Genomic DNA, 13647 nt, shown 5'->3' with positions numbered 1-13647 from the left:
ATTCTGGCGGATATTGTTCGAATTCGGATATTATCCGTATCCGTTTATCCGGTAAATTCGAACATTTTATTGCAGCACTTTATCTTTCTTCTCCTTCTTACTCCTTGAATGAATTTTCCAAACCATAAAACCAGACATCTACCTTCTCTTCTCAAAATTAACTCTCAAACCCTAAAATATATGAGATCCTCTTCTTCCTTTTAAAACAAAGGCAGAGAGAGAGAGAGAGAGAGAGAGAGAGGCAGTGGGGATGAATGATGGTGTTGGTAGTTGCCTTTAGGGGTTTTTTTTTTTTTTTTGTATATGATGGAATGTGTTTGGGCTATTTATAACAGAGGAAGTGGGAGTGCTGATGGCGGAAGATGAAGAGAAATGGGGATTGGGTTAAAGATGGAGGTGACTTACGGTGATGGAGGTGGCTATGAGAAGGTGGAGAGGGGCGGCGGTGGATTTGGGTGGGGTTGGGGACACCAAGGAATGCCAGAGATGGTGCTCGGCCTCCTCCTTTCGCCTCTCTCTTTCTTCTCCTTGCAAACCTTAGAAGTCCCCTCTTTTAATTGCATTTTGGGTTTTTATATTACCCTAGGTTGGAAAATTGATCTGAGCCGTCCATTTACCGTCAATGACCTAGATGGCCTTTTTGCTTTAGAATTCTCTTGAAGCTACGTCATCTTCTTTCAATCCCCATCATCCATTTGTCTCTTTCAGCCTACATCCCACATTTGTGGCTGCATAAAGAAGGCTTGTCAAACTCCAAGAATGCCCTTAAAATGAGATTACTCCATTTCCCACCCAAAACACTTTTTGTTTTTGTTTTTGTTTTTGTTTTTCTAAAAGGAAAATTCACTTTTCTTTTAGAAACAAAAGATAATATGTTATTACTAAAAATAAATATTAATGATATTATTAATAATAAATAAAAATGATGTACTTCTCGGATTTGGATGTTCAACGGATCGGATATACCATTTACCAGATTCGCATCCACTAAGAGCCGGATATCTCATAAACGAATTCTGATAATACCCGCTTAAAACGGACTCGTATGCAGACGGTAAACGAATATTCGAATATCCATTTACACCCCTAGGTGAATGCATAACTTGACTAATTTCAAAGTTGAACACGTTTCTACGGCAAAACCCAAAATACCTTCTACCAACAAGTTTAATAAGAGATGATTCAAAAAAAAAAAGTTAAGAGATGAAGAAAACTTGAGTCAAAACTCAAACTTGAGAATTTCAATTCCTTTATTAAAAAAAAAAAAAAAAAAAAACAGCCCCAAACATCCAGTACATCTTTTTATAATAAGAATTCTCATCCTAACAACATTCTCAAACTAATTCTCTATAAGGTTTTCCAATAGACGTTCTAGACACCTACTTCTAGACGTTCTAGACGGTTATTTGCTAAAAAAATTAAGTTAACTATAAAAGGTAATCTTTCAAATAGTAAGGTCAAAGAATTCTATCGAATGGAATAATGCTCTCTAAATTTTTCATGAATTGCTGTTAGCAATGCCTTCTAATGATTTGTGATTATACTTTGAAGTGGTGTAGGTTGTGCTACTGAATCAAAGCTCAACATATCCAATCCCAAATCCAGATATGCAAATATTAAGCAAGATCAATCAAAATACACTGCATTCAAAACTCGAACAGCAAGAAACAAAACAGATTCTGCCACCACAAGAGAGTTCTTACACTTTTTTTTTTTTTTTGAATGATAGAGTTCTTACACTTTCAAGCCCTTTCTTTTGAGGGTTTTCTAAGTGGTTCTGTGGTGCATACCAAATGACTCCACCACAAGGCCACAAGACCCAGAAAGACTCCTCCCCATGTCAGCGAACTGTGCCATGCTCTGTATTCTCAATCTCGAACCATACATATTATATACAGGAGCAATTCAACCGATCATATACAATGTTTGGATATGAAGGGCTCCACCTTTGAACTGATCTGGATTTTTCTTGCTAAAAGTCTATGTGTGGGCAGACTGAGTAAGCAATCTCGGGTGGGAGTGGCTATGTTCGCCTTCATAAGTGACAATGAGCATTGAGGGGTCTTCCAAGCACCTCTCAACATGCTTCCTAGCGGGGCAGCCTCTCATACTGCTACATTTATAGTATCCCCTGCATAATTCAACCAAGTTCAGTCTCTCAGAATGTCCTCATTAGATAACCTGAAGTTTGTGCTTGAACATATCAATAGATACCAAGCAAGATTTTTTAAAGTTTGTGCATGAATATATCATTAGATACGAAGCAAGATTTTTTAAAGTCTGTGCTTGAATATATCAGTAGATACCAAGCAAGATTTTTTAAATGCTCCCATTTGTGTCCCTTGAAATGGGCAAAGCTGCTAATTTGTTTTAATGATTATTTTAAAAAAGCAATGATAAATGGATTGGTTTCCATTCGTTTTGCTTTGATGAACAAACTATGGCTTCTCAAGTTTTACAAACCTACCATTATAACTATTCACTTGGTTTTGGCCTCCTTGGAATTTGAATGATTTGGTTGTACCGACTAGAGGAATGAGGACCTTCACAAGTAAGGGTCGTGGGGGTCGAGAAGAAAGAAAAGGCCTTAGTTTTTGCCATAGCTTAAAGTGCAATCTTCAATCATGGCTACCCGGTTTGTGGGTCAGTTCAAGATTCAAAAATCATAACATTCCCAATGGAAATCAAGTGAAAGGGATCTCTGATTTTTGTTAGCTTAAAGAACAATCATCAATCATGGCTACCCAGTTCAGGAGTCATTTTATGATTCAAAAACTACAACATGACCAATGAAATCGTTCGAGACAAAATCTCCACTTGAATTTAGTAGATGAGAAGAGATGACTAGATAATCAGTATACACACTCAAATCAAGACCAAATTAATATTTTCACTTAATAAATCCCAGCAATCATAACTCTTGTTCTTCTTACAGATTTCTCTCAAGGCCGAGGGATCTCTACAAGAGAAACAGATATTTTGCTGCCAAATATCTGTTTGCTACAAGAGAAGCAGATATTTGGCAGCAATATTAGATTAAAAACCAGGAAATAAAAATGCACAACAGGTCCAAAACAAAGCTTGTAAACAAAACTAGAAAATAAATATGCACAACAGGTCCAAAACAATTCTTGTAGACCAAAAATCACTACCAAATCCAAACACAGAAATACATGTACCAAATCAAAATTACCATCACCACATGGATTAATCAATCAACAAAACTCAAGTTAAATGGCATGAACTATGGAGAACCAGTAAAGAGAACAGATGAAAGTATTAAGAAACACAATAAGAGAAAAAAAGAAAGAAAGTACATATACCTAGGGTGTGGAGAACCCTTAATCGGCTTCTGGCCATACTTCCTCCACGAATACTCATCAGGAGGGATATCTGCAAGCTTGTTACTAATTGCAGGCACCTTGATGGACCTCTTCACCCTCAATTTCCTGTAAACAAAAACAAAATAAACTTCAATTCAGTTCAGATCAGATCCCATCAACATGTGAAAACCAATCAAATTCGAAGTAAATGAAGAAAACTGACCTCCTTTTTGAGCAATGGCATCTTCCACTGGTTCCACATTTCCCACTCCCATCTTCTCCCCTTCCAGAACACCTCCTCTTAGGAGGCTGATGTGGGTTCCTATCCGATGACTGTGACGCACCCATCAGATTGAAGGTCTTCTCATCCAAGCTAGCCACACTCCCATCAATGCTCAGTGATGACATGAAAGATCGAGTAGACGACATAGTGGGTGTGCAAGTAGAGCTATCAAACTTGAGGTTTATGCCACTGTTGCTCCTTCTATACATCATATCAGCTTGGAATTTCATTTGCTGTTGAAACTGAAGCCTTTGCTGTTGTTGAAGGAATTGGAAGGGGGTAGTAGGTGTTTGGGTACTGAGTTGGAGACTGTTTTTAGAAGCAAAATCCATTTCTATAGTTGGGTTTTCTAAAAAGATCTTGGGGGCAAGTTGGGGAGAATTTTCTACTGGGTTGTCTAGAAAATTTCTTTGGAGGGATTGGGCAGAAGGGTCTAGTTTTGATTTTGGGTGTTCTAATAATAACTTTGGGGTGGGAGGAGATTGGATTTTTTTTACTATTCTGACTCTTCCATGACCCAAACTAGTATTGAGAAGTGAAACTACTCTGTGAAATTTGGAGACAGCTTGTCCTGTTTCTGCCATTAGGTTTCTATACTGGAGCTGATCCTGTGGCTGAGATAACAGACTCAGTACTCTGTGGGAGCACTCCACAGCTGCTCTGTTAGCCTGTTCCACTTCCTCCATGTCTACCTTAAAAACCCTAATCTTAAAAACCCTAAAACCCCTAAAAGCCCAGAAACAACATGTGAAAAAACTCAATATCTGTTCCCATTAGACAAAAAAAACTCCAAAACCCTCTTCCACCTTTTCCATGTCTTCCTTAATGATGAAACAAACCCTAATCTTAAAAACCCAAAAACAACATCTGAAAACCCTCAAAATCTGCTCAAATGAGACAAATCTCCAAAACCCTCATCAGGGAAAAACAAACCAGCCATTAAACAAAAAGAACCCTTCTTCCACTTAATGATGAAACAAACCCTAGTCTTAAAAACCCTCAAAATCTGCTCCCATGATAGAAATAACCAAAACCCTAATAAGGGAAAAACAAAGTAGGGGTAAAACAAAAAGAACCCAGGTGAGAACTTTTATCAATTTCTCATACCAGTTAAATACAGATGGATGTATTGGATTGCATGCATGAAATTTGGTTGAAATTAGAAAAACCCAAGCTTTAGTAACCTAAATTTTCAGATAAATAAAGCATACAAAAATGGGAAAAAAAAAAAAGTAGACCGACCTTGGGTAAATCAAAGAGCTGTGAAACCCTAGATTCTCCCCATAGCTTTGAGATTGAAAGGTGTAAAAGTGAAGACTTGGTGGCCTAAAGAGAAGAAAATTCTCATCTTTTTAATATTATAATAATTTTTTAAGAATAAAAATTAAAAAATTCTCATCTTTGCTTTATTAAATTTCTCTTTTACGTTCTCTTTTTTCTCCGGCTGCTCGTCAAATTGTCCGCCCTACCTAGTGGGGCCCACAGCTGCCCAGCATCCGAAGTAGCCGTTGAAGAAAATAAAGGAAAGTGAATTAATTTGCCCCACTTTTTTACTTGGGACAGCTCCAAACCAGTGTCAAAGAGCAGTCATAGGTTTTTAACTTCGGCCGAGAAACGAAATTTACATGAAGTTGTTTCTTTATAAGATTTCGGCGAAACTTTACCGAGATTCAACCAAAATTCAAAAATTTAGTCGAAATGTCGTTGAAATTTTGGTTGAATACAAAATTTCCACCTATTGGAAAATTTTAAATATGCCCATCGAAATATTATAATTTCCACCTTCAATAGCCGAAATTTTCACCGAAATCGTGGAAATTTACACAAAAATTTTAGACATTTCGATCGAAATTTTAAAAAACGAAATCATTATTATATTTTTTACATGATTTCGGGCTAAACCGAAATATTTCAGTTTGGTAGTGGCCAAATCCGACACTGAAACCGAAATTTAATCCCTTGATCATAACCGTGGTTTTAAATTTTGTCAGAAATTTGAAATTTCGCCGAAATTCGGATTTCGGTTTGGTCGGAAACCGAAATTTGGCCCAGATCCAAATTTCTCCAATTACCAAATTTCGGCAATTTTGGCCAAAATTTCTAAAAATTGGATTTTTTTAAAAAAAGATTATTATTCCGGAATTTTGGCCGAAATTACCGAAATTTTGAAATTAATTAAATATCACTTTTTTTTTCATTATCCCATTTCGGCAGAAATTTCGGTATTTCAGCCGAAATTTCAGTTTCGGTGAGGGCCGAAAGTATAACAAAACCGAAATTTAAAACCATTTCATTACTAGGCTAAAGGGAGGTTATTCCAGGTGAATATATATCATTTGCCAACGTGGAAGGCATCTCAAAAAAGCGACACGTGTCGGGAGATAATGTTGACTGAGCAGCTTTTTACCGATGATACTCGCCGGGAACCGGTCGCCTGGGCCGGTTACTGACCGCATATGGGTGGGGCCCACCCTGTCAGAGCACCGTTGACTTAACAGGGCCCACTCGGCGACTTTTCTTTTTGTTATGGGCTAGTCTTTTTCTAATGACGAAAATAACCTTCTTTCTTTGTTTCTTTTTGGTCTTTCCTCCTGAACTGTCGTTGTACAGTTGTACTACGAGAGGGAGAATTGGAAAGAAAGAAAATCGAGGGCACTCTTTCAAATTGACCGAATTGCCCCCGTGGAACTGAACAAACTACCCTAAATTAGGGGAAATAACGTCTACACCCCTTGCTTTTGATAATGACACTCGTCACTTTATTCCCTCTTTCGAATGCCATCAAACAAGGGAGTTTTGCCAATTATTCCCTCTTTGGAAATTATTGCTAAAAGTCTTTAATAATTTCATATTAGCCAACTAGTACCTGCTTTTGGACAATAATTCCCACACAACCCCAAAACAAACTTCACTTTCTCTTTTAAAATTTTTGAAATGACAAAAGTACCCACAACCCTCTCTCTCTCCATGGTTCATTGTCCCACAAAACAATTCTCTCTCTCTCATGAACCCTTGGTGGGGCCAACAGCTGAATTGTTTAAAGGAAGTGACATATTCACCCACTTCAGTAGATTCTTAATAGTGAGTGTTCTTTTGTTTTCCTTTTATTGGGGAATGTTATATGACAAGTCTTGTGGAGGAAGCTCAATTAGGACCCACTTACATGATATCCACCTGATCAAATATCTTCACTATACAAGCCCAATCTTAGAGATAACATAGCCAATAAAATCTTACTTATTAGATGATGGTCTATCAATTTCTAAGTCAAAGTGACCCCCACACACATAATGTCTACTTGGTAAATTCCTGTATTATATACTGGCCCAATCTTTGAGATAACATAACTTCAAAATGTTTCTTATGAGATGGTTAACTATCAAGAGGGTAGCTTGGATTTCATTTGGAAAATAAAGACGAAATCCTATGTTGTGATGCATGCGCAAGAAGACAAGGAAGTGAACTTGAATCCCCAGGAAATGTAAAAATCCCCATAGAGATGATCAAATCGTTGGTTAATTTCACTTTCGTCTTTGTTTTCCAAACAAAATCCCACTTTAGAAGTTTTTTCCAACTATCAATTTCTAGGTCAAAGTGTCATTCGGCTGAATGATATAGGTTGTTATCGCTCAGTTATCCATGTGGGGTCGTGGGTCTTCCTTGTGATGCCGAGTTTGTCCATGTCGGTGATGATCCAGACGCGGAGATATCCATACGATCAGGGTGAGTGGATAATCCATGTCATTATTGATGAATTGGCAATCTTACGTGGCTATTGAGCCCAAGTTATTGTGTGCGTCTCGTGGAAGGTGGAGGGTGACAAGCGTTAGCATGTGGATATATATCCATCATCCTTTGGGGCGGAACAATCATTTGTTTCAAAGAGTTATGTATGAAGACATCTGATCATTTGGATATAATCATTGTGAGAAACGATTATCCTTTGAATACTAACTGCATTATACATGAATGAATTTTAGAACTATGTTGAGTGAACATGCTACTTTTGAAATTATATAAAACTGATTAGTGAGATCGAGGCATAAAATGTAAGGTCCTCATCAATGTTGCCTTCTGACACAGCAAAGGATGCAATTTTTTAGCCTCTAGATGCATCGATGTGGTTTTGTGCATGAATTGACAAACCTCATTGATAGAATAAAAAATATCTAGTCTTGTCAAAGTGTGGTAAGCCCATGTTGTTTATATATGTTTTTAAGTTCGATCAGTCAACATGGACCAAGTCACTAAACGATGACCCAGTTGGACTAGGTCAAGGAAGTGGCACGCCAGCCATCACCTAAGGAAAGGTGGGGCGACAACCACCTGGAATCATGGAGGATATGAGTGTAATGGGACCTGAGAGAGGCAGTTATTAGAAGTTCCCTCCTTGAGAAGGTGGGGTAATGAGGAGCGGTTACTCGAATAAAGCTATATAAAAAAACACTTGTCTCCAAAGAAGAGGTCTCAGAATCAAACACAAAAATGTTTTAGCATTTATCTTTTGTCTTTTACTTTTCCTTTACTATCTTTTAATTTTCTAGCTGTAGAAACTCAGATTAAGAAAGCAATGAATTCATCTTCCCTAATGAGTAGTAATCAACTATGCTCTGACAAGTGGGGGCCCAATCAAAGGATCCTCATTAAAGAGGGAGAGCTTAGCCCCACAAGTTGCATGTGTGGAGACCGGTATACTTTCTTTGGGGGTACACTGAGGACGGAGCACATAGGTACTCGTAGAATAATAAGGAATCATTTTGTCTACATGAGTGCCCATGTTCATGAAGCATCGAAGTAACTTTGCAAACCAAAGCACGAGGTGCTTGCTTTACTCCATATATTGCTTTATGAAGTCGAAATCGGTGTTTAAAAACACAGATGTGACGCAGAACGTGGCCCAAAAAAAATCTTTGTCGACTCGGCGCAAACGTGCCCAAGAACACCGTTGACACAGTCATAACTCGGGAGAGTCAAAGGAGTTTATCGACTCTATAGGACAAAACGCGAATGTGGATGTAGTGCAAGCGGAACGCAGCCAAGGTAAAAAGGAGTCGATTGGGTCAAGTTCCTTGTCGAGTCAAGGAGTTTTTAAACACTGGTCGAAATACACGCAAAGGACGAGCTGGAACTAGGGGTGTAAACGAGCCAAGCCCAGCCGGCTCGGCTCGTTAAGCTCAAGAGCTCAGGTCGGAGTTGGGTCGGGCTCGAGCTCGGATTGGCTCTGACAGGCTCGCGAGCGGCTCGCGAGCCTTACCGAGCTTGGGTTATATTAAGGCAATTATATATTCACACCCCTCATCTTCCCTGGCAGCCCTATCTAGTGTAATTTGACTACTCTTTTTACACCACGGGGGGTGGTCCAAGTAACAAATGGGGTTCCAACAAAGAAGTGACATATTTTGCCTCCGTCTTTCACTCTCTGGACAACCTTTTTATTGTATATATTAATATATAATATATATATTTAAATATATTAAATCCTTAACGAGCCATAACGAGCCGAGCCGAGCCTGGCTAGCCGGCTTGTTAAGGATTCGAGTCGAGCTTTTACCGAGCCGGGCTCGAGCGAGCTTCCTAGCCCGAGCCAAAATTGACACCCTTAGCTGGAACAATAAAGCCAAGGGTTATCCATGTAGACTTCCTCATCTAGAAAGCCACAAAGAAATGCATTGGTGATGTCCAGTTGATAAAAAGACTAGTGGTTGGAGCAAGCTAATGTCAAGACCAAGTGAATGTAGAATCTTTTATACCGGTCCAAATTATGTATTCTTCCCTCTTCCTCTTTCTATCATCTTTCTTCAAGTTTTCTCCTTGCTTTATCCAGAATTTGCACATAACATAGACCCAAATCCTGTTTTGATATTGTGTTAAAATTTTTAAACAAAATAATAAAAAGATTTGAAAAATCAAAGATGCTTTTTCTTTTTGTTTTAAAAAAATTTGGAGGGAAGATTCAAATTATGTTTCCCTCTCTTTGTTTTAAAGCAAAAGACTTTTGCATATGTGGGGACTTGAACCCAAGACCTTGGTGAATGTACTTGTGGTGTGTTTTCAAAACCAAAACCGTTTTTGTCTTTTAATGGTAATTAAGAGAGAAACGTTTATGTCTTTTAATGGTAATTAAGAGAGAAACGTTTTTGTCTTTTAATGGTGATTAAAAGAGAAACGTTTTTTGTCTTTTAATGGTAATTAAGAGAGAAACGTTTTTGTCTTTTAATGGTGATTAAAAGAGAAACATTTTTTTGTCTTTTAATGGTGATTAAGAGAGAAACGTTTTTTGTCTTTTAATGGTGATTAAAAGAGAAACGTTTTGGTCTTTTAATGGTGATTAATTATCCTCCAACAGTCATATTCTCATCTATAAAAAGAAGAGAACAGCACCATTGGAGGATATAGTTTTTTACAGAAAAAAAAACATCAAAGTTTCTGCTTGTCTTCTTCCTTTCCTCCGTTCTGATCTGAGCACAGTTCTACGATGATTTTGGGTGGACCAGTCAACGAGTGCACGTGGACTGGAGCCAACTTTGGCTGTTTTATCTTGGAGCATCGGTTCACGGATCCCGGTTTGCACCGGTAGGGGGCGGATACGATTCTTAAGGAAAGTGACCAGTGGCACGACTCAGCCTTCTTTTTCTCGATCTGTTTTACAGAAACGTTTTCTACAAAAGCTAAGTACTGATTTATTTACATTTCTAATTTCTGGATTCAATCAAGCCATATATCAGACCCTACTGGACAACATCTAATTTGTCCAACAATCTTAAGAATCGTATCCTTCAAATCTGATCATATGGCTTCTGATAATCCGAACCCAACTTCTGTTAATACCATCTCTGTTGAGAATTCCAATCCAACGGTTGTTCGCACCTCTGTTGTGAACAGAATTCTCAACACCATTCCAGATTTTTCTAAGATCAAACGCCTTACTGGATTGAATTATAAAAGATGGAAACAACAGATCCTGTTTGCTCTACAACAAATTGGTGCCGCTTTTGTTCTTACACAATCAAAACCATCTGAAGATTCTGCTGATTTTGAAAACTGGAATAATGCTGATTATATTTGCAAGAACCATCTCTTGAATGGTTTGTCAAATGACCTTTATAACGTATACTATTCATTTGAACATGCTGCTGATCTTTGGAATGCATTGGTAACTAAATATGATTTAGAGGATGCTGGAAATAGGAAATATGTGATAGGGAATTTTTTAGACTTTGCTATGGAAGATGGGAAACCTATATCTGCTCAAATAGATGAGTATCAGTTCCTAATTGGAGAATTGGCTAAGGAAGGTATGAAGTTACCTGACACATTCGTGGCTGGTTCTCTTATTGAGAAACTGCCTTTGTCTTGGAAAGATTCTAAATCGGAATGAAACACAAGACAAAAGAATGGACCTTAGACCAAGTAGTTGTTCGGATTAAAATCGAAGAGAAAAACAGACTAAAAGATAAGCAACAAAATGCCAAAGAGTATACCTCTAAGGCAAACATTGTTGAGACTAAGAATGATGGGTCTAAGAATCTGAAACCGAAGAAGGAAAAGAACTTCAAGAAATTTGGACCCAAAAAGAAAGGAGTCTGTTTTGAATGTGGAAAACCCGGACACTACAAGAAGGACTGCCGACACCGAAAGACTGGCTCGTCCAGTGCCAAGGTTAATTTAACCGAGGCAGATGTGATTGCAGCGGTTGTGACTGAGGTAAATCTGGTGGAAAATCCAAAGGAGTGGGTTCTGGATACTGGTGCTACCAAGCACATTTGTGGAAACCGAAACTCCTTCTACAACTACACCTTAGTTAAGGAAGGGGATCAAGTTTTCATGGGGAACTCACAGACCTCAAAAGTCGTTGGTAAGGGCAAGGTCTTGCTGAAGTTAACTTCAGGGAAAGTACTTGCACTTCAGGAGGTGCTGCATGTGCCTGATATACGGCGTAACTTGGTGTCTGGTGCACTCTTGAACAAGAATGGACTAAAGCTCACTTTTGAAGCAAACAAGGCATTCATTAGCAAAAATAATGTGTTTGTAGGGAAGGGCTACAATGCAAATGGTTTATTTGTTCTTAATGTACTTGAAATCCTGAATGAAAAAGTATCCTCTTCTTCTACTTACATTGTTGAGTCATTTGATATTTGGCATGGTAGATTAGGACATAGAAGTGCACCTTACATTAAAAGACTTTGTAATTTAGGTTTAATAAATGAAAAAAATTGAACCTAGTAAAGAAAAATGTGAAATATGTGTTGAAGCAAAATTCACAAAGAAACCTCACTTTAGTGTTGAAAGAAAATCTGACTTATTAGAGTTAATTCATAGTGATCTAGCTGATTTTAGAAATCTTGAATCTAGATGAGGTAAAAGGTACTATGTGACCTTTATAGATGATTACTCTAGATACAGTAAAGTATATCTTCTTAGAACTAAAGATGAGGCTGAACAAGCCTTTATCAAATATAAAAATGAAGTGGAAAATCAGTTAGATAGAAGAATTAAAAGACTTAGAACAGATAGAGGTACAGAATACTCTATAACTAAGTTCTGTGATGATAATGGTATTATCCATGAAACCACAGCCCCGTACCAACCTGAATCAAATGGTATAGCAGAACGAATGAACAGAACATTAAAGGATATGTTTAATGCTATGTTGATAAGTTCTGGTTTACCCTTAAACTTGTGGGGGGGAAGCACTTCTTTCAGCTTGTTATATATATAACAGGATACCTCCAAAGAAAAAGGGTCAAATACCATATGATCTCTGGCATAACAAAATGCCTAGTTTATCTCATTTGAAAGTTTGGGGTTGTTTGGCTAAGGTTGGAATACCAGAACCTAAGAAAAGAAAACTAGGACCTAAAACATGTGATTGTGTATTCATAGGATATGCTCAAAATAGTACAGCCTATAGATTTCTAGTTTTGAAATCAGTTGAAAATATCCTTGAATATAACACTATAATTGAATCTAGGGATGTTGAGTTCTTTGAACATCACTTCCCTATGAAGAAAGAAATTCCTAAAGAACCTAGTAATGATTCAAGAAATCAACCTGAAACTGAAAAGGAATTGGATTCTGAGTTTCAAGAACTTAGAAGAAGTAAAAGACAAAGAAAATAAACAAATCTAGGAGATGGGATGTTCACCTATCTAATAGATAAAGATCCTGTAACTTACTCTGAAGCTGTAACATCTCCAGATGCTGTATTTTGGAAAGAAGCTATTAAAAGTGAATTAGATTCCATAATAGAAAATCACACTTGGGAACTAGTGGACCTTCCACCTGGAACAAAAGCACTAGATAGCAAGTGGATATTTAAAAAGAAGCTAAGACCTGATGGGACAATTGACAAGTTTAAAGCAAGACTAGTAGCTAAAGGCTTTAGACAGAAAAAGGAGATAGATTATTTTGATACCTATTCTCATGTTGCTAGGTTGTCCACCATTAGGATATTATTAGCTATAGCTTCTATTCATAAATTGGTAATACATCAAATAGATGTAAAAACAGCTTTCTTAAATGGAGATTTAGAAGAAGAAATTTACATTAAACAACCTGAAGGATTCATTGTGTCTGGTCATGAAAACAAAGTTTGTAAACTAATTAAGTCACTGTATGATTTGAAACAAGCACCTAAACAGTGGAATGACAAATTTGATAGTGTCTTAATTACAAATGGGTATAAGATAAATGAATCCGACAAATGTGTTTATAGTAAGTTTAATGGGGATAAAGGTGTAATACTTTGTGTATATGTAGATGATATACTAATTATTGGTACTAATTTGGACATAGTAAAATCTACTAAGAGATTTTTAATGTCAAATTTTGAAACCAAAGATATGGGTGAAGCTGATGTAATCTTAGGGATGAAGATCATCAGAAAAGAAAATGAAATAATATTGTCTCAGTCTCATTATGTAGAGAGCATTCTAATGAAATTTGGACAATATGATAGTTCACCTGCAAAGACACCTTTAGATTGTCAGGTACACCTAAAGAAAAACAAAGGTGAGTTGGTATCCCAAAAGGAATACTCAA

The 13647-nt window shown here is 37.3% G+C and overlaps 1 protein-coding gene across 1 annotated transcript; it reads right to left on the bottom strand.

The window, feature by feature from the left end:
• Positions 1–1628: 1628 nt before the first annotated feature.
• On the bottom strand, positions 1629–4969 carry LOC143887788 (putative WRKY transcription factor 39). Its single transcript, XM_077391961.1, has 3 exons — positions 3547–4969; positions 3324–3449; positions 1629–2131 (listed from the first exon to the last, which is right to left on the bottom strand). The coding sequence occupies exons 1-3, from the start codon at positions 4290–4292 to the stop codon at positions 1981–1983; spliced, it is 1023 nt and encodes a 340-aa protein (XP_077248076.1). The 5' UTR covers positions 4293–4969; the 3' UTR covers positions 1629–1980.
• Between the last annotated feature and the right edge of the window lie 8678 nt (positions 4970–13647).

This window comes from Tasmannia lanceolata, unplaced genomic scaffold (genome assembly GCF_043159265.1).
Source record: "Tasmannia lanceolata isolate RefF3 unplaced genomic scaffold, GAP_Taslan_0.1 ptg000012l, whole genome shotgun sequence".
In the NCBI taxonomy this organism is placed as follows: Eukaryota; Viridiplantae; Streptophyta; class Magnoliopsida; order Canellales; family Winteraceae; genus Tasmannia; species Tasmannia lanceolata.
The sequence above is the reverse complement of the archived record's forward strand: the minus strand, read 5'-3'. Positions and strand labels throughout refer to the sequence as shown.